Source organism: Pocillopora damicornis, chromosome 11, assembly GCF_964200805.1.
Source record: "Pocillopora damicornis chromosome 11, jaPocDami1.2, whole genome shotgun sequence".
Lineage (NCBI taxonomy): Eukaryota > Metazoa > Cnidaria > Anthozoa > Scleractinia > Pocilloporidae > Pocillopora > Pocillopora damicornis.
Window position 1 is genome coordinate 9,724,318 of NC_142680.1, and position 21,052 is coordinate 9,745,369.

Genomic DNA, 21,052 nt, shown 5'->3' on the forward strand with positions numbered 1-21,052 from the left:
AAATACTAAGAAGCTATTTCCTAGTAGGTAAATAGTAGGTGGATTTCTTCCTAAGTCAACACCTTCAAGAGCCGATTGACTTTTAAGCCTGCTTACTGAATATTAGTCGGGCGACCGACTACAGATTTACCCTCAGGTTTTTCCACAAAGCTCAGCCACGTGCAATAGGGAATACCGCACATACGTAATAGAGGCGCAACCTTCTTTCCACCATGTCGAACATGGCGGATTTGTCGAATATACAAGCGACTAAATACAGGAATGGCTCCGACCTGTGATTGAATGATAAAAATAGTAAAAGTTAATTAGTTATATCTTAACTCCTTGCTCGTGAGTATTGTTAACCGCGTGTCTCAAAGCAGAACAATGAAATATCAATGCGAGTGAAAACACCGATGTGTGAAACAAGAAATGGTTACTTACGTAGCGAAGGAAAGGCAGCCTTTCTTATTCGGCGAGGTCGTTCAGCGATGAAAAAGTCATCTGCTGATTAGCTCCGCTGACAAAACTCGTTTAGTCAGTTCAAGCGGACGACCAGAGACTGAAGCCATTCCTGTATTTCACCGCTGACAAGAATAGCTCCGACTCAAATGTTTAATTTTGTTTTTCAATAATTTTTAAATTATTTTTTATACTAGTGAGCAGCGCTGTGCAAACAGTAGTTCTAAAACTTCTTTATTCTCTGACGCGTTTCCTCTAACTGTCGTAAACTTCTTCAAGGAGTTTTACAAGTTAACACTAAACGCCTATATTTATAAGCCATTGTTAGCGGCTATTGCGGGGGCCAATGACCATAAAGCCTTGGCTTGACCTACGAGCGGGAATATGCAAAGTTGTGAAAATTTTGAAATTTTCTTTTGAAAATTTTTAGGCGAGGTGAGAAATACTTTTGGGAGCCACGGTTTTAGCTAAAATTTTCAAATTTGAAAAATTGAAGCGGTTTTTTACAGATGTTGCCTGGAAAGTAGTTGGCAAGTTAGGTTAGGATGTGGTTAATGTTATACTCATTCTTTCTTAAATTTAAGAGGTATAAATACCTTGTCTAAAACAGTAGTGTGATACAATAGCAAACGAGATATACTCGTTCCAATACAGCGTCATGTGATGAACAGCCCTCATAAATTTTAGAACAAGTTTCATAAAATCATTTTACTCTTTCTTGTTATTGCCGAAAGCTGTTCGAAGATTGGTTGTACCATCACAGCAAACAGTACTTCGTCATGATTCAGTGCGAGAGCTATTGCCACTGGTTTGACTGGTAAGACGGGTTTTTGGTGTGTTTTGTTTTCTCCTTTTTTAGGTCTAGTGGAGTTGTTAGAAATTACCAAGCAAAATTAATCCGCGACTTTCTTCCTTTAGGTGTTGTGCAAAAACAGATGAAGTGTCCGATGAACGGATTTGTCTTTCATGTGAACAATAACCTAGAAAATCAGTTTTCCACGAAAAAGACTCCCTCGATTGCGGCTAAGCCATATTTCTCCAGCAGAGCATACTGTAAATTAAAAACATTGGTCGCAGCGTCACGCAACATTGCGTGATTATTTTCCAAACGTGACACGCAGTTGCTGCATTATTTTCAAACTTAGAAACTACATGGCCCTGTCGTAATAAAAGATGGCTTTATTTGCAAGCATTGTAGACTTCAACATAAGAAGAACCTAATAAGTCGCTCTTTCAGTTTTTATCTCAGTGTATAAATTATTTAGCCAGAACGAAAAAAAAAATTAGTATACGCACGAGTTGGAGCCATTCCTGTCTGCAATGAAATACACGAATGCATCTAGTCTCTGGTCGTCCGCCTAAACTGACTAAATGAGTTCTGTCAGCGGATGACTTTTTCATCGCCGGAATATCGCTGAACGACCTCGCTGAACAAGATGGACGCTGCCTTTTCTTCATTATGTAAATAGCCATTTCTTGTGTGACTCATCGGTGTTTTCACATTGATATTTCATTGTTCCGCTTCGAGACACGCAGTTCACAATACTCACGAGCAAGGAGTCAAGATATAACTTATTAACTTTTACTATTTTTATCATCCAATCACAGGTCGGAGCCATTCCTGTATTTAGTCGTTAGTTCGAATATCTTAGCGAATGGAGTCATCTTTTCTACGCTCAAGCATACAGACCTACACACCGTTCGCGGTAGACCCACTATAAAAGATGGCTTGTGTAATGAGCGTAAATTTTCGAAACGGGTCGTTCCGCGAACCCAAAATAGCAAAAGAATCAAATAATTTGGCAAAGGTCTCACTAGAATCAAACCGGAAATCAAATGAGTTATCAGTGAACAGAAAATGTGGACAGAGTGACCGAAGAACATTTGCTGATAACGACAAGGTGCCTCGTTATCAAACTTTAGGAAACGACGACAAAGATGTCATGTTGGACTTTCATCAGAGTGAGGATAAACATAATTGTTATATACTGAGCTCTATCGTGATTATTAAGCTTCCATTCGTTATGTTTTTGCTCAAACAGAGTACATTATCAGCTGTTATTTTTCCATTTGTTTCATTAGTTTTGTCGCTTCTGTGCGTATATTATATTCGCATATTGTTGAGCAGGAATGTTTGTTTGGTACCAAACGAATTGGTGTTAAGTGAATGTGATGATATATTGGACAATGTAGCGCTATGTCTAGAACAAAAGTGTGGCCAATCAGCGTTGTGTATACAACAAAATGATGTTGCAAAAGAAATAAAATATGCAAAAGAATTCAGGTCTCGTGCGATGTTTGTTAATCATTGTAATATTAACAATGGTGATTACCATGTGCGAAGACGATTCGATCATGAGCCTAACAGAATACCTGTAAAAAAAAACCTAGAAAAGTTCTCATGTAAAAACAAGCAAATAAAGAAGTTAGTGTGCAGGCGAATTCTTAAAAACATTCCAGTCTCGTCAAAAATGTATCGCTACGTCAAATGCAGACTTAGAACAAGGAGCAATAATGACAGTATCAAGTTTGTACAAAAGATGAGAAAAAAATGGCATTCTACACGGTCAACACTGAATCGAAAATCGTCGAGTTGTCGAGAGTCTTTGGGCAAATATCTATCTTTGTATAGCTGTAATACATTATTAAGTGTGTACAAGAATGCGAGCCACAGAGGTCATTGTGCTACACTGAAACTGTGTAATGACATTGAAACAAATCCTGGGCCTCCTATATATGGTATTGATCTTACTCTAACAATCAAGGCACCTTATAGTCAAGGTGATATTATGTACTTTGGTGAAAATGCTGGAAAACAACGTGTTTGCTATGAGTTTGATTGCTTTGATTTATTATAAGATAAAAGGAATACATATCTGTGATGACCTGGTACAAATTTTGGAGATGGGTAATCAACTGTATTCAGTCACAATGTACAGGGCAAGTGTATTTAATGCAAACTGAATTACCGTCAATGAATGCTCTGTCTGAGGAAAACTACCAGCTTAATTAATAGTGAAAGCTACACTGGTAATCTACATCATTGTAATTCAATAATTGAGGGATATCAGTACAGTATGTCTAGAGACAGGGCTTTTGAATCACTCCTATCACAAAATTACTCTTCATTTATTCTGACAATAGAATGTATCGGTGTCAGTATCTATCACACTGATAATGGGAGTTATAAGATATTTGACTCTCGTTCAAGGGACAAATATGGTAGAAGCCATTCCTCAGGTACATGTGTATTATTAGAAGTACCATCTATTCAGGGCTTAGTACAGTGTTTCCAGACTATACACTCCCTCAGTGACAATTATGAACTTAGAGGAGTGCAGATTAGTACATATGAAGTAACTAGTATAGAGACAACAGTTTGAGAGAAGAACACAACTGCTCCTGCAAACAATGTTCTGCTGTGGGGCTTTATGCAATGTGTTACTCCAGAACCCTTTGTTGCATAGCTGACCAAGGAAATAAATTATATCATGAGTCTTGATATCAGTTCAACTTAAAGCTCAAAGCTATGTGATGTTATCCACTAGTTTAAACAATACAAAAACAAGTTGGAAAACTTAATTTTCAACAACTACAGAGGAAATACAGGTTTCTTATTGTGGCTTGCAAGTTACTTGTATTTTTCAACAAACAGTCAGAGCAAATTACATGTTCTCCTTATTGAACTATGAAGATACTTGTGAACCTGCAATACAACAAATAAAAATAAGTGGTATACCATTAGTACAAGCTATTTCTAGCACTGTTACAAAGAAACTTAAAACAGATATTGTTCACTATGAAATGCAATTTTTGTCTTGCACATCGAACATGGACCTTCATCAAACCAAACACATCATGGAAAAGCAAAGACAAAAATTTAATTATGACAACATGGAACCTGCTCCAAAAAAGAAGTATATTTGTAACACATGTAACTCAAAAGTTAAACAAGGTAAAGTTCCTTGTCAAGCTATGATAAACAACATGTCTGTTGTGGATACACCAGTTAAGCTTGCCTCTTTTGAAAAACTAGAGCAGATATTAATAGCTCAGAGAATAGTATTTAAAAAGATTATTTTTATGCCCAAAGGTCAACAGAGGAAAGTAAAAGGTGCAATTTGTAATGTACCGGTTGAATATGATCAGACAAGAAGTCTTTTGCCACGCCCTCCTGAGAGATCTGGTATAATCCTGCTAAAACTCAAAAGAAAGTTACAATTCAGAGGTCATGTATACTTTCAAGCAGTAAGGCCTCACTTTGTCTTACAAGCCTTGCAATGGCTTAAGGCAAATAATACATTGTATAAAGACATACAAATTGATGTTAATGATATTGATACAAATCTGACTGTACTACATGAGAGAGATAATTCTATAACAGTAAATGAAGCAACAGGTTCTAAAAACAATTCAGTTACAGATGATTGTGTAGAGTACACTGAAGATTCAATACCAGTAAACCAGGAAAAATCCTCATTCCAAAATCAAATTAATGACTTAAATGACTCAAACGATAATAATAAGAAATTGAAAACCCTTTAAATGAGCATAGAATTCCAATCAATCAAACATGCTTGCAGTCCATTATCCCTAACTATCCGGTGATGGTAGATAATAATAATGAACAGTCATCAGGAAAAGAAATTTATAGCATTGCACCAGGAGAGAACAAACATTTGTTTTCCGCCAAATCCTGTTTAATTTCGTCTGTATAGCCTTCTCTCGCGTTCAAATTAAAGTCGGTGCTTGGCAGTACGGATTTTCCATAATTGTAAATGATGAAGCGCGACAGTTTGTCTAGACAAACTTGAATATTTCACGCTTGAACAAACACAGAAAAATCGACCCGTTCTGACTACGCTTTGTTAGGAAGGGACTGAGGTGATCATCATAGCTTTTAGAGGTTAAAAAGGGCAGGTTTGTACCTCTTGGGCTGTTCAGCCTCAAAAGGTCCACAGCAGCAGCCTCTGTGATACCTGTCAAGGTATTGCACCAAAAATATGTGACAGTGTGTTGTTGTAGAATTGGTGCCTCTCAGGAGTGAAAAAATTTTACGCCACGCCCACAAACCAGGACCATGGTACCTCTGTATTTCTTTTAGAACCACTGCGCACTGTGAATGATCAACACTTGTAACAGCGCGTCTACTTGTAGCCCGACTTACGATCTTAGATCGTCTTGTTTGCAATTATTTCCACTGTAAACAAAAATGCTTTTTGGAACAGTTGCAAACAACTGAAAAACTCATTTCAATTTCTGCTGCAATTTTTTTGTCCTCAAGTTATTATAATTTTTTTTTTTTTTTTTACTGTTAGTCTCTTACCTGTAGTGATCACATTCCAATAAATCACTTCAAATCAGCTGAGAATAATGTGCCGAATAATTTCTCTTTTATTCTGCAGTTCAAAATTACCTGTTTATGATATATTTTTTACGTTTATGTAGCCATAACTGCAAATTTTTATTTACCCTGCGTAAAGTGCATGTCGCCCAATAAAACCCAAGTTTCTCGTTTTATGGACCGAGGCTAGTCTCGCGTCCGATCTCAAATACGTAAAAACAGAACGAAGCCAGTATTCGCCTATCTTCCACAAACAAATTTGATTAATAAAAGGTTTCAAATGAAAGGAAATATTGCACTTAAGAATTAAGTGAGAGATCATCGTGTTTTACTTTTGCTAGACTGTCTAGAAGACGTTTTAGCGTTTTTCATTGCAAGTAAATTCGGAAAACATGTTCTTTCTAAATCGTGAGTTTCTGCATCAGAGTACGGGTGTCAGTAAGCTGGCCATGATTTCTCATGAAGATATGTTTTCCTCCATAGGATGCAAGATTGACTAATCTTAAGTGTTCTAGTAATCAATCATTTTTTTCTCATCTTTTATGGGGGGTGTGTGGAGTGAGATACTTGGCTTCAAGAGTAAAAGAACATATTAGTGATGAAGCTAACAGGTATTCCTATTTAAACTCACGACCCATACACAAGAGTGGTTGTGCAGCTCGAACTAGGAGCTCAAGTATTTAATGCCTTCCGACAAAGTTACACAGAAGAGTAAGAAGTTAGTCATCATCTCTCGGGCTAAACGTTTCTGTGCCGCCGCCTGATACGAAAACCCACAAAACCCAATGGGAAAAATGGGAACGTATTCCCCATCCAAATGCAGGCGCACCAACCTCTGGGGGTTAGAGGTAAAACAGCTTAATTACATACAAGATAAAATTTAATGTAAAACTAGATAAGTTCGAGAAGTGAGATGAATACATTACAAACGACAAAACTTAAATAGCTTTACTTTACAACTAAAGACTCAATTAACGCCATAGCGGCCCACGAGCTAACATATCAGTAGGAAAATATTTACATTCTTTGCCACTATCACTTACAGTTTAGTCCACCGAATGTAAATACATTAACAAGCTACCAGTTGGGCTTACTGGCAATCAAACCATTGTAACACCTATCTTAGCAAGATAAGTGAGTATCTGAGGATTGCTTGGGTAGTTACTGTTAGGGGGCAACGGGGTAATAACAAAGCGTTCATATTAATCTGTAGAAGGAAACGAAAGTTAAGAGAAGGAAAACTCTAAGCTTTTCTAACACAAAGCTTACTAAATTATGGGTATCCTGTTGATTTATCATTTGTTCGTTTTGGTAATAACATGATTTCGAGTGCAATTTGGTGTCTATAAGCACTAGTAACCTTTTCAAAGTCAACAAAATTGCACGCGCCCGTTAGGAAAGAAGAAGTGCTTATTACACCAAATTGCAAGAGAAATCATGTTATTACTTGTTGTACTAAGATACATGAAAAAAAAAAATTAAATTCTGATTCTGAAGAAATAATAGAAGTATCCATAGCATAAGACGGGCCTAAACCATTATCAACATGAGTAGTATCTCCACAAAGTTAGCCACTGTCACGTTTCTCGCTAGACTCTATTCTTCTATGTTTGTGTTTGTGTGAATTACCATGATCATGATGGTATTGATGGTTCTTCTCCGCTTCCACTTGTGTCTTCTCTACAACAGTTTCGTTGGAAGATCTCTTTCTTTTACTACGCCCTATAGAGTCGCATGACGCATTGGACGCTTGATAATTTATCGTGGGTACAATGTCGACTAAAGTTGTTAGCGGAGTAACTGATGAGTTTGATGAAGAGATGTTCACAGTCCTTTTCAAACCAGCTCCACCATTTAGTCCGGATATGCCTGGTGATGAGCTTGAAGACCACTCGTTGTTTACAGTTTGGCACACCGGAGAATCTCTGTTCCAGTCTGTTGGCGACAGAGTTTCGCCAGAGGGGCCTGGAACAGGTGTATGCCTGCCTGATGTAGAAAGGGGACCGCTAAACATTAATCTTGATCGTGATTCTCGTGATCGTGAGTCCCTTGTCCGTGATTTCGGTGATCGTGAGTGCCGTGATCTGGAGTTTCGAGAGGAAGACTCCGATCTTGAACTAGATTGACCATACTCCTTTGTTCGTCTCCTGTCAATTTTCTCGTCGCGCGTTTTACGTTTGCAGTGAGTCTGGGATGGACTTAAAGGGGACTTTCTTGTCTTTTCTTGACTGTGCTTACCAGATTTTCTTGACGGGGATAAGCGTTGAATATCATCCCTCCACCGTCCCTTGCTAGATTTTGATGAGTGACTTCGCGAACGTTTATCTCCTTGAAAAACTCCCTTTCCTTTAGACAGCAGTTGTAATCCAGATTTTGACGGCGATCCAGACCCTTCCTTCCTTCGTGCAAATTGCCTTGGAATGTCGAGTACCGGACTAACTGATGAGTTCGACGAAGAGATGGTCGCAGACCTTTTCAAACCAGCTCCACCATTTAGTCCGGATATGCCTGGTGATGAGCTTGGACACCACGTGTTGTCTGCAGTTTGCAACGCTGGAGAATCTCTGTTCAAGTGTGTTCGCGACAGAGTTTCGCCAGAGGGGCCTGGAACAGGTGTATGACAGCCTGATGTAGAAAGGGGATCGTTAGACATTAATCTTGATCGTGATTCTCGTGATCGTGAGTCCCTTGTCCGTGATTTCGGTGATCGTGAGTGCCGTGATCTGGAGTTTCGAGAGGAAGACTCCGATCTTGAACTAGATTGACCATACACCTTTGTTCGTCTCCTGTCAATGTTCTCGTCGCGCGTTTTACGTTTGCAGTGAGTCTGGGATGGACTTAAAGGGGACTTTCTTGTCTTTTCTTGACTGTGCTTACCAGACTTTCTTGACGGGGATAAGCGTTGAATATCATCTCTCCGCCGTCTTTCGCTAGATTTTGATGAGTGACTTCGCGAACGTTTATCTCCTTGAAAAACTCCCTTTCCTTTAGACAGCAGTTGTAATCCAGATTTTGACGGCGATCCAGACCCTTCCTTCCTTCGTGCAAATTGCCTTGGAATGTCGAGTACCGGACTAACTGATGAGTTCGACGAAGAGATGGTCGCAGACCTTTTCAAACCAGCTCCACCATTTAGTCCGGATATGCCTGGTGATGAGCTTGGACACCACGTGTTGTTTGCAGTTTGCAACGCTGGAGAATCTCTGTTCAAGTGTGTTCGCGACAGAGTTTCGCCAGAGGGGCCTGGAACAGGTGTATGACAGCCTGATGTAAAAAGGGGACCGTTAGACATTAATATTGTGTTAATGCCTCTAAAAATTATTTTTTCTTTAACTGATTCAAGTTCTCCCTTTACCCTTCTTGATTTTTTTAACATTTTTCCCCAACCAAGTTGAGGATTTGAAGCTGTCATTGCACGGCCGAACTGTTTAGAACAATTTCGCGTTGTAAGCACTAACAATTTCTAATAATATTATTTCGTGTCAGCATTGAGTAGTTTTGAGAATTCTACCTTAACGAGAGGTTTAGAGCGTTACACCACGGAAGTCCAATGTAAACATTCCTAACTATTTTCCTTATACTACTCTCCTCTTTTCTCATTTAAGCGTGTATAATCCATTTTACAGTTGCCTGCTTGGTTGCCAAGCCTTTGAATAGGAGTGAAGCTAAGATTGACCTTGATTTGATACAAACGTTTACAGCTTCTCACATGTAAATTACTTAGTTGGTCTTTGTTATCATGCAAACTATTTGCTGGTCTCTATCACAGCATGGTCACCTTCAGTCTTGCTTCAAATCGAATGCTTGGCGACTAAGTACACGATTTTTATGGAAACACTAGTCATGCAACGCTTCGGAGAGTTATACCTTGGATTATCCTCCGAAAAAACCGTTGTTTTAATATTATACACCAAGCCAACGTAAACTCATTGGCCAACACAATCCACAAAGCGAACAAGGGAATGTTAGGTCTAATAACGTTGCATTTACAACGGATTTAACTCCCTGAATTCTGATTGGCTGTATGGCATGACATAAAAAATGTTTGTGAAAATGTTTTAGTGAAGTACCTCTGGGTTCCTGCTCTGACTCACTCGGCCAGCTGTACTGCGCATGCTCATCATAATCAGTGATCTCAAAAAATGGCGAACGAGCAAAGCTTAGAAACTCGTAGATAAAGTGTTCTGTTTTGTCACCTAAGAAAGGATGCAGCTGGCTAGAAAACTCTTCAGAACCAAGCTCAACCCTGAAAATGTAATCGTATAGATTTAAAAAACTCAGCCTATCTACATGAAAGGGTAATTTGGTCTCATCAACTGAGTTGATAACGTTTCGAGCGTAAGCCCTTCTACGTTCGCTCTGACGAATGGCTAACGCTCGAAACGATAGCTTTCACACTCTTTACGTTGGCCAATTTACTTTTTAAACTCAGTTGACCCACCCACGTAGCACCACGCAGCACCACGCTGCACACGTAGCACCACCCAGCACCACGCAGCACCACGCAGCACCACAGTTTCTTTACAAACTTACAAAGTTACCCCCTTTATCTATATGAAAGTTTTGGCTTCAAGCTCGTTTCAGTGGGAAAAAAAAAGAAAGGTTTAATTCTTAAACTGAGTTGTTTAGTTGTTTTGACTAAGGGGGTATAAGTTCTCTATGCGCCGTAGTAAGCGTCAAAGAGCTCTTTTCGAACCAAAGTAAGGACAATGTCCAATCAGAAGAAAGGAAAATACTTCTAAGAGCCAATGAGACCTACAGTATAAGTAAAAACAACCAAACTGACTAAAGCGCGGGAAAACGCAGGCGACCGAGTCGTGATTTGTTTTAGTTTTACATTTCATTGGTTAATTGAGAGAGTGGCACGAGTTTTCTGGACCAATAACAGAGCGAAGTAAAGCAAAACCAATACAATCTCGGATTACATGTACTTCCGATATTCAGTTGAAAATTTCTCTAAATTACAAGAAGTAATTCTGATACAGACGGCATTCCTTACACCACAATCATAGAGTACCTCACATCTAAACATGACTTACTTGTTGATCAGAGGCCAAATATTCTCAAGAACAGAACTAGCACGACTCTCCTCGTCATTCAACAACGCCCTTAAATCTCTTGCAAGCCATCGAACCAGTCGGTGGGTGCAAGCAGGATTAGAACGTAAAAATTCTAGTGCTAAGAGAAACAAAAACAAGTTTAGTCTCAACCACGAACATGTTACATCGTCTTGTAGCATGAAGAAACCAATAGTATTTCTTTTTACCCTAAAATGCAATGTTACCCCCTAGACTTTCTTCCCCCATGAACCCCTTACCCCCCTCCCCACAGACCTGTCGTAACTGATATCTGATATTAACAACTATTCACGTGGATATTCACCAAGCAAAAGAGGCAAACTAAATATCTACCACCAGCCACCGACACAGAGGTGTATAATTGTTTAAGTGTTGACTAAAACAATGATATAATATACTGAGCAAACCAATATGAATTTAACCAATTTATTCCTGCAGCGATTACAGTATTTTCAGACGCATGTGTCGTTCAGAGGTCAATAGTGAGGGATATTTGGAGTTTAAGTTGTCAATCAGAGTGTGTCTTCAACAATTTCCCCTGTTTTAGTATATATGACTAAAATATTCAGATAATGAATACAAGTTAAGAACTTGATATTGTATTGACTTTATTTAGTCATAAATAGATGTCCTTGTTTTAATATCCTATCCCTTACCCTATCGTTTGTGAATATTGTATCCAAAACTTGGAAATAAAAATAACATCAAGCCTTATATTGTGTGATAATCTCAAAACTTACAAATATCTCTCTGCTTTGGAGGTCCTGTCTGAGTAACTCTTTGCACCCGTAAGTTATTTCTGTATATGGTCCTGTGTTGAACAAAAGTATAACACTTAATTCATTGTACTGGTGTGTATTTGAGAAAATTCTAATATACAGCAACGCCCACATGTACTGCAGGACCCCATGAGCATAAGGTGCATGTAAATTGTGGTTGCACAAGCTTCCAGTGCATGCAGTTACCTACATGCCATAAGAAAAAAATTACATGTTACTCCCTGATGATGCCGTAGAACGGCGAAAGCTCGGAGTGAATAAAGAAAGAACCACAGTAGCACTTAAAGGCTTCATTTGATCAATATCCTACATGAGTAGTACTTTACACTAAAATGTGTGTATTTATTTCATCTTTTTTCATTCTCTACATGCATTTGCATGCACAAATACACTAAGGCTTGACCATGTAGTGGTACTGCAAGGAGAAATTACTCTTTGATGACCCCTAAGGGGTGGGGGGGGGGGAGGAAGAGGAGGGAAAAGCCATTATCTTGACTCAAAGCTTAGTCTTTAGTGTGTATCAATTCCACATCTAGGTACAGGCCTGCACATGTAAACAGATACAAGAGAGTACCTTCTCCTTTCAAAACTCCGTGTATTTCTATCTCTTTGTGCTGCGGCACGAGTCGCCCGTCGTCTAGCTAGCTGCCCCCTGATGCTAGTCTCATTCCACTGGTGTCGTTGACTCTGCATCTGCTGTTGCTGCTGTTGTCTGTGTCGTTCAGTTAGTATTGTTCTGTAGCGGAAACCTCTCCCATCACTTTTGGAGAGAAAATGCTGAGACCAAAAGAAAGAGTTATTTGAAATGGCTTAAACCTACAGAACACCCTTCTGTGGTTGTTACTTTTCTGTGCATGGCATGATAATTGTAATCAAAATACCTGGAAAAGACAGTTGGAAATTGAAAGATGAACACTGCCTCTTGAAGTTCCCAATTGCAGAATGAAATTCAGAGATGTGTCAATTGGAAATAATTCAAGAGTGCAGGTACATCCTTGTAATCTTTAAGTAGCTTTACCTTTACTTTCAAAATGAAAGGACATTTTCATTGTAAGGCAAAAGTTGCATTTTATGAGATAACATTGCCTTACTGTGTCTCCCTCATGGCTTTTTCTATGCACTCCTCTGATTACTCATAATTTGAATCAAATATGCTGATGATCAAACATTCAAAAATTTTGAATTTGCCTGTTTTGCTTTTGATTTTCTTCAGGTACAGTCCACAACAAAATTGACACATTGATCTTTTCAACCCTTCTGTCCTTTTCAAGTGAAACTAATCAGCCCCTTCCCTACCCCCCCAAAAAAAGTTGTATCTTGCTTACATGAACTTTAAGGGACTACTTTTGTAAATGATTTATAGCGTGGTGCAAACAAAAGTGTTATTCTTCTCATTAAAAAAAAAATCTGTTTAAACACTGTGTCGACTAAGTTTGATGCTGGCTGTAGTCTGAGTACCTGAGATCATTCTTTTAAACCAAACTGATATACAACAAAAGTACAATAACATCTTACTGGTTCTAGGTAATTTATCATTATCAACTGAGTTGATAACCTAAATTAGCCACCATAACATGTTTCAAAGTTGACATTCCAAGTGTTAGCCCTTGATCTATGCTCTGACAAAGGGCTAATGCTTGAAACTTCAGATATGAAACTCTTTATGGTGGCCAAATTACGTTATCAACTCAGTTGATAATACTAAATTATCCTGTTATACTCTCCCACCAATGCAGCACCATAGTTTCTTTGGAAACGTTCTCCCTTTTATTCAGATATCTCACTGATACAGTTTGTCTTCTGATCGCGTAGTCTGATTGTTCAGAAGAGGCTATTCAAGAATAGGATTGATGTCTTTTACAAAGGTTGCCAAAGTGTAAGTCACCATCACTGACACCAGTCCTTCTCAAGATTTCTCTCGACTGAGTGATCAGACAAAAGCCTGTAGGAAAATACTCAGCTGACTGTTGGCCAACTTCTGGCCGACTTTCAGCCTACTTTTGGCCTACAGGGTTTTTTTAAGGGCAGTTCAAAATGGCAGTTACAACTGTTCGTCATTTTATACCTTTCCATTCATGGTCCTTGAGCTATGCACTTTAGCTCTAGACCAAAGTGGGGCAAATTTGGCTTTTAACTTGTTACATCAGGGAACTCAAACTCAGGTATTATTGGAGGTTCAGGTATTGGGTTATAAGGTTAAATTTCAAAGTGTACATCATGATTACCTGCTGGTAATTGTCCATAGATTTGACACTGTGAATAATTGATGTAAAGCTCGATTTGCACAGGGGACAGGTCCTGACTATTTCTGACCATTGTAAAATACAGAAGTAACAAAAAGCATCTGCAAGATAGGTTAAGGTTCAACATTGTTTTATAGCATTAACCCATTACACCCTAAAGATCAGTAAGCACATTCTCCATACTGTTCTCTTTACAATTCCTGAGGTGCTGACAAGGAGAATTTTTTTAACAATCAAGAGCTTTTTTAGTAAGTGATCATTCCCTTGATCATGGATTCTTGTGACCTTAATGTTTGATTCAGGGGTGATATTGTAATGAGAAATTAGAAGCTGGTCACTCTTGGGGGTTAAAGGGTTACCTTGGAATAGGTGTCCAACTTGCATAGGTTCTCTGTTAAAGGCAGACGTCGCAAACATTTGAATTATACCATGAAGGGATGGGAATACAAAAATCTGAATCATGCCTGACCTGACTTTGAGATGAAAGGGGGGGTTTTTATTAGTTTTAAACTGCAGGAGAAACGAGTAAAAAATATAGTAATATAAAAAAAGGATACACAAAATGAAACACCCGACCCCTCAACCCACGTAAATTCCATGAAAGCAATATCATTGTACAGTTTACCCAACACATACAAGGAGGGTAAATGTCTAATTTGCACAAATCAAACCCTCATGAAACTGGGTGATTGTTACACTTTGCTACTGGATTTCATAGAAAGCAGTTTATTTTCATCGAATCTATACCTCAAGCTCATTCACGCATCTAAACTCATACTTCACTCGTTAAAAGGATACGACAGCACTTATCAAGGTGTGCTTTGTTCTCATATTCCGAGAGACAAATCGAACATGTTTCATCTTCCGGACTAGTCCTTCCAGAAGAACATTGATCATCTGCTTGCAGATTTTTCTCGGATGATTTTCTTTTCACATTGATTTGAACTTCATCATCACTGCTGAGCTCTACTAAATCGGAAGAAACATCTCCTGTATACTGTTCTGATTGCGTAGACCGAAGCCCAGAATTGGTGTTATCATCTTTTTCTACATGGAGAATCGAAGATCTCCCCCTACACATTCCATTTGTGTCGAGTTTGGCATTTTCTTCCGGTGGATTGTCTTTTCGATCCTCCATAAATACTAAGAAGCTATTTCCTAGTAAGTAAATAGTGATGGATTTCTTCCTATGACAGCACCTTCAAAAGCCGATTGACTTTTAAGCCTGCTTACTGAATATTAGGAGTAAGTTTCTAAAGAAACTGTGGTGCTGCGTCGGTGGGAGAGTACAGCAGGTAATTTAGTGTTAACAACTGGGTTGAAAACGTAAATTAGCCACCGTAAAGGGTCAAAAAATATTAGTCGGGCGACCGATTCTCGATTTACCCTCAGGTCTTTCTACAAGGCTCAGTCACGTGCAATGGGGAATACCGCAGATACGTAATGAAGGCGCAACTTTCTTTCCAGCATTGGATTGGTCGAGAGGGACCGAGATGGAATGATGGACAACTCATGACTTGTTATACTAAGTGAAAATTACGAAGCTACGACAGCGTGCCGACTTCAGTATTCCGACGACCTAAGTGTATTATTTGTTTGGGAAATTGCGTCAAAACTTTTTACTCAAGAAATGGTAAGTATTAATTTATTGTTCGATTGTAGTATTATAAAACATTTTAAGCAATTTTATGCAGATATTTCACGTATTTAAAAGGTGCCCAGATGTTACGTAGTTTTGGTGGATGTCATTAGGGAACATCCACCAAAACTTTGACCAAAACTTTGACCAAAACCATCAACAATATATTTTTTTAATTTTATCTATAGCCACTGTTAGATGTTCAGGGAGACAAAAGGTTTATACCACTAATTGACAGTTAGTGCTCTGGCTAATTATTTTTTACGGTGCACAATTGTTGACCGACGAAACGTTCATAATGATTATCATAACTCATAACACATAGAATAAAGTGGTTTTGGTGGATGTTTCTCTCCATCCACCAAAACCACCATGGAAATTTCTGCTACTTCCTTTACAGAAGACTGATGTGACCTGCTATTTGGAGTACATAACCACAATCTATTTCTTTGTATGTAGAGATATTTTGCAAAGTTCCCAGGTCAGCACCTTTTATTATTGAAACCATAATCATAACATGGTGCCCAATATAGAATACAAAAGGTTCTGGTGTGGCAATCATGTAATCTTGAAACAGGAGAGTTTTTAACTGACATAAATTGACTTAAACAGACATTTGCAACAAAATTCCAGGTCCAAAGTTTCTTCCACTATTTCCGCTAAAATCATAACCTTTAAGTACAACAAATCAGCACATCAGTAATTGTTATCAGGGGTCTGAAAATCCTATAAATCTTTCACATTTATTTCAAGTAACCTTTAATTTCACATGGATGAATAAGTATATACTCAAGATGCAGAATGTCTTACATTTTACAAATTATTTCCCTTCTTATGGATAGACAGTCAAAGGCCTTTGCCACATTGGTGAATCAAACCATTGTATACCATGCATTTTGTGATAATTGTTCGTTTTTGCTCACAATATCCAGAAAAATGGAGGGGATAAATTTAAATAGCAAATTCTATTAATGGTTAAAATTAAATAACATTGGAAGATCAAATTAACTTTGTACTGTTTAAAATTCAGTTTTGGTTTCTTGCTTATTCCAACCTCTTAATATTCAAAAGCACTCCTTGTCATTTTTGTGTTCTTCTGTGTAACATAACTTGAAAAATAAACACAGAGAAAGGAAACCACAAAGGATTAAACTTGAAGCTAAACCAAAGTTTAAGTTGAGCCAGAGCTGATCCGAATACCGAGCACTTTATATCGTAACCCATTTAGCAGTAAAGTTTATCTATATGTCTGTCAGCTTGTCAAAAGTCTTACACCTCTCCTTCAAAAGTCTCTATAAATAAATTTTTCTTTGTGGTCCCTAATTGATGATAAGTATATTACAGCTCCTCAATTTCCCTCTCTCAAGACAAGGTTACTCTAAATTTAGCAAAGTAATGGACTTGATAAAACTCAAGCTATAACTCAGCTGGCTGCTACTTGCGACCTTAATTTCTTGATATCAGTATACAATAATCAATATGTTATAAAAAAGAAACCCAATGCTCAATTTTGCAGTGATCACCTTCCTCCTTTTCATTTGCAGACCAGACTGGAACCTCCATAGGTGTGTTTGCTTGTTTTGAGTGGGGATGGAAGAAAAGGAGTCATGCCACATATCTGATTTATTAAACCGGATTTGTTCTGTTTATACATGGGTAGAATTACCTTGTTCTCTGAAAAAAATAAAATTTCTCGCATTTTTATCTGTGCAGTCAAACTTCCTTGTGTCTAGGACAAGAAATCTTATTTTCTTGAAAACAAAATCTTTGTTTCTGGCCTTCTGTAATAGGTAAATATAACATTATAAGATGAGTGACAGTGTATTTCTCAAGTTATTTTTTGGAATGTGACAAAACGGAAGTGTCATAGCGTGATAAGGAGCCAACATATGATTGCTTGATAGAAAGCAAAAAATGCAGAATTGCATATATTTTCTCCTTTATCAGCAGCATATGTTAGTGAAAAGTTCTTATAATTGTTAACTTCTAAACCATCTTCAATTTAGCCAAGATTGAACTGTTATCACATTTGTCATAAAAGTATTCTGAGATCAATGTCATATGACCCATTCATGTATTTGACCTTTTGAATTAGCAAGCCATAGTTGACAGTAACAGAAAGGTTGAGGATAAAAAGAAATTATTATATACAGTACTTCTTCTTCATCTTTTCGTTTCCTTTTCTCTCCAGCTGTTCTATCTATGCCATGCTGGCAATTGAACACTTTCCTTCCCAAAACTAGGAAAGGCACACCAATAAAAAACGAATTTTTGCTCCTTAAATATCTCATGCATCTTCCTAGAGTATTTTGTGACTTCTGTCCGAGGGAGGAGGTGTAAGCATTAAGTTAACCCGAATGATTCCACAATTGTGGTATCATCCAAGCCATGCCAGAGGACTTGAACTAGATAAACTAGTGAGAATGCACAATAGCAATAGCAAAGCTTTGTAATGCCAAAGAGCTATATCAATATATATTCAACAAATAGATTCCAAGTTTCTGTGCATCTGTTCAGTAATAGATCACAGATGACGTCAAAATGTGGTAAGAACAAAAAAGTGGCACACGAGGCGCAGCCGAGTGTGTCACTGATGTTCTTACCACATTTTGACCTCCTCTGTAATCTATTACTGAACAGATGCATGGCAACTTGGAATCTATTTGTTTTATATAATAAAGAATTAAAAAAAGTTTTATCGATGACGTCATCTATACGTCTGTCCTCCAATAGATCATAAGTGAGAACCAATCAGAATGCGTGCATAACTGAGCTTATTATATAAATATATATATATATATATATATATATATACACACCAGTATTCCCGAAACCTTTGTCAGCTTTAAAGAAAGAAAACTTAATCTCCTTTGTTTCAAAGTATGCTAAAGAATACAAAGGAAAATTAAAACCAAACTGGTTTACACATTTTGCACCAAAGATAATTTAAACACAACATAGACAACATGGTCTTTACAGACAGAAAAGAAGTCGCTCAACTATGAGGCAAACCTAACAATAAATAGTCAGAACAGAGGGGAAAATGTTGTCTTTATCTTAATGCCCAATTTGTAGCCCCTTACAATCTAGGGAGAGAAGAGATTTGTAGACAATTTATGGGTTAAGTAATTCATTCATGCCTGTGATATTCACATTGATACAATGTTAGGTTGTGCATTACAACAGAATTCACACACTGCCCACATCTGGTTTACAATTCCCATATGATGTAGTAGAACAACTCTGTCCCAGATGTGAAAATTCTTAATCTTGTTAAAGGCAGGTTGCAGGTAAACTTGCAATTCCCTGTGTTTTTACCACATCTTCTACAGCCATCTGAGAAGATGCTCCAAGGAAGGGTGGCAAATTTAAACTGACTCCCAAAGGCAACAAATCCTAAACTATGAATCCCTTATCTGCCATAATGGAGTCTTTGTCATCAAATGGTAGATTTAAGAATCCACTCCATCTGACAATTTCTCAATTGGAGATAGAACCTGTATACAGGCGGCATAAAGGTTGCTTCGCATCGAAACGAAAAATCCAATCGATACGAAATCTCGCGACGGCAAAAAAAGAGTGAACTCAAGTGAAAGAAAATCTGCCTGAAGAAGAAAAAGACTGCGAATCTCCAAGGAAAATAAAAACGAGGTCACAACGGGTAAGTTATGTGTGTTTCATCGCTGTTGCATTTCGGCTGGTTCGACTGGGATTTGTTACGTTTTCTTCCTTCCTTTTCTTCTTTTGATTCTTGATAATCAAATACCCGAAATCAAATAGCTAAGCAAAAATTTTATCGTTACAGCACACCAAAGATGTGGTTGATATTTGTGGTACAAGACTGATTGAACTTCCAGTTCTTCGAAATGAGTTGAAATCTTGCTCAAGCTGCAAAAGAGGTAAGTTCCTGTAGGAGTCTTAGAAAACACAAAAAACAAAATAAGTCAGTAAAAATAATAGATCTTTTTATAAATCTCATATGAGAATATTAAAACGTTTGTCTCTGGTATTGTTGTGTAAGTGACGATAAGTTCCCAACCATAAGGTGGGTAAAATAATTTTTAGGTAAAATAAAATATTTTAAAATATTACAAGTATTGTTTAACACAGTGCAGGAAACTTTTTTCAGCTATTGAATATAGGCATTTAGACAGGCTCAAATATGACAACTCTTGCTGGTCAAATTTCAGAGTACAATAATGTGTTTGCTTTCCTCTAACCATTTGCTTCAATCTATGCATAAATAAATGACTTTAATCGCTAGGCCATTTATTGCACCCACAGGTCCATTATCCCTTGTAAACATTGTGGAAGAAAAACAAAGTGGTCTCAGTAGTATCTTCAGCATTAAAAGTGCAGCTTCCGTGGTCACCTAAATGAAGTAAAATCCTCTGCTCAACACAGAGCTGGAAGCCATGGTCATCTTGTTAGCAATATCAACACAAGGGCAGTATTGGGATCCCTACATGCTGGCATAGGGAATACCCACCTAAATAATTTGCTCTCTACAAGGAATGTACCAACAATGAATCATAACCTGTTTAAAAGAAGAGAAAGAGAGGTTGGAAATGCTCAAGAGATGGTTGCTACAGATAGCTGTAAATTTAATTTAAATTTAGAAAAAAAAAATTGCTGAGAAATCTTCTGGTCTATCTGCAGACCATTTCTCTGGAGTAGCTGTGTCTCATGATATGGGTTGGCAAAAAAGGGGAAGGGGACACAACTCTGCAACTGGTCATGGGACTGCTGTGGGTCTTGCTACTGGAAAAGTTGTGAGTTACTCCACAAGATGCAAGATGTGTTGAGTATGTAGCCATAACAAATTAACTGGGAAAGAAAAAAAGGATGATTGTCGAAAAAATCACAATGGATCATCATAATAAATAAATGGAAAGGGATGTTGTCTGTGGACTGTAGAGAAAAGCTCCTCAATCTGGAGTCAAATTTTCAATTTATGTAGGGGATGATGACTCAACAACCCTTGCAGGCAAAGAACAAAGTCCCTTATGGTGTTGAGAAATGGTCTGATGTTGTTCATGCCAAGAGATCCCTTAATACTAGACTATACAGTCTTAGAGACCACTTCAAAGGATCAAATTGCTCAGTTAATTACATCACCAAGTGCTTCAGTTTTTGTGGCAGCCAAAATGTGGGAGATCCTGAATCTTTAAAGCAAGGTCTCAAAAACATTATTCCCCATGCCTTTGGGGAGCATACTTGTTGTAATGTTTCATGGTGTGGTTTCAAGCAAAATCCTGTTGCCTACAAACACACAGACTTGCCAAATGGCAAAAATCTCTCTGGAGATTCCCTAAAAAAAGCCTTAAGTGACGTTCTGGACAAATAATCTACTGACACTGTCGTGAATTAACTGACCCCATGTGCTAATTCACAGAGAAATGAAAGTCTTAATGGCACCATTGGTTCTAAGAACCGCAAAACTTGTTTTTATGGAGTTAGTGAAAGGAATGATTTTTGAGTACCATGTGGGGTGGCACAAACCAATATTGGACATTGTGCCAAGGAAA

General features: G+C 37.9%; 1 protein-coding gene and 1 pseudogene across 1 annotated transcript; one reads left to right on the forward strand and one right to left on the reverse strand.

The window, feature by feature from the left end:
• Window positions 1–7,352: 7,352 nt before the first annotated feature.
• LOC149037384 (uncharacterized) lies at window positions 7,353–15,023 on the reverse strand. Its single transcript, XM_089188443.1, has 7 exons — window positions 14,684–15,023; window positions 13,868–13,986; window positions 12,217–12,419; window positions 11,604–11,674; window positions 10,825–10,963; window positions 9,856–10,031; window positions 7,353–9,094 (listed from the first exon to the last, which is right to left on the reverse strand). The coding sequence occupies exons 1-7, from the start codon at window positions 15,021–15,023 to the stop codon at window positions 7,353–7,355; spliced, it is 2,790 nt and encodes a 929-aa protein (XP_089044569.1).
• A 3,925-nt stretch (window positions 15,024–18,948) lies between these two features.
• On the forward strand, window positions 18,949–21,051 carry LOC149037385 (uncharacterized; annotated as a pseudogene).
• The last annotated feature ends 1 nt before the right edge of the window (window position 21,052 follows it).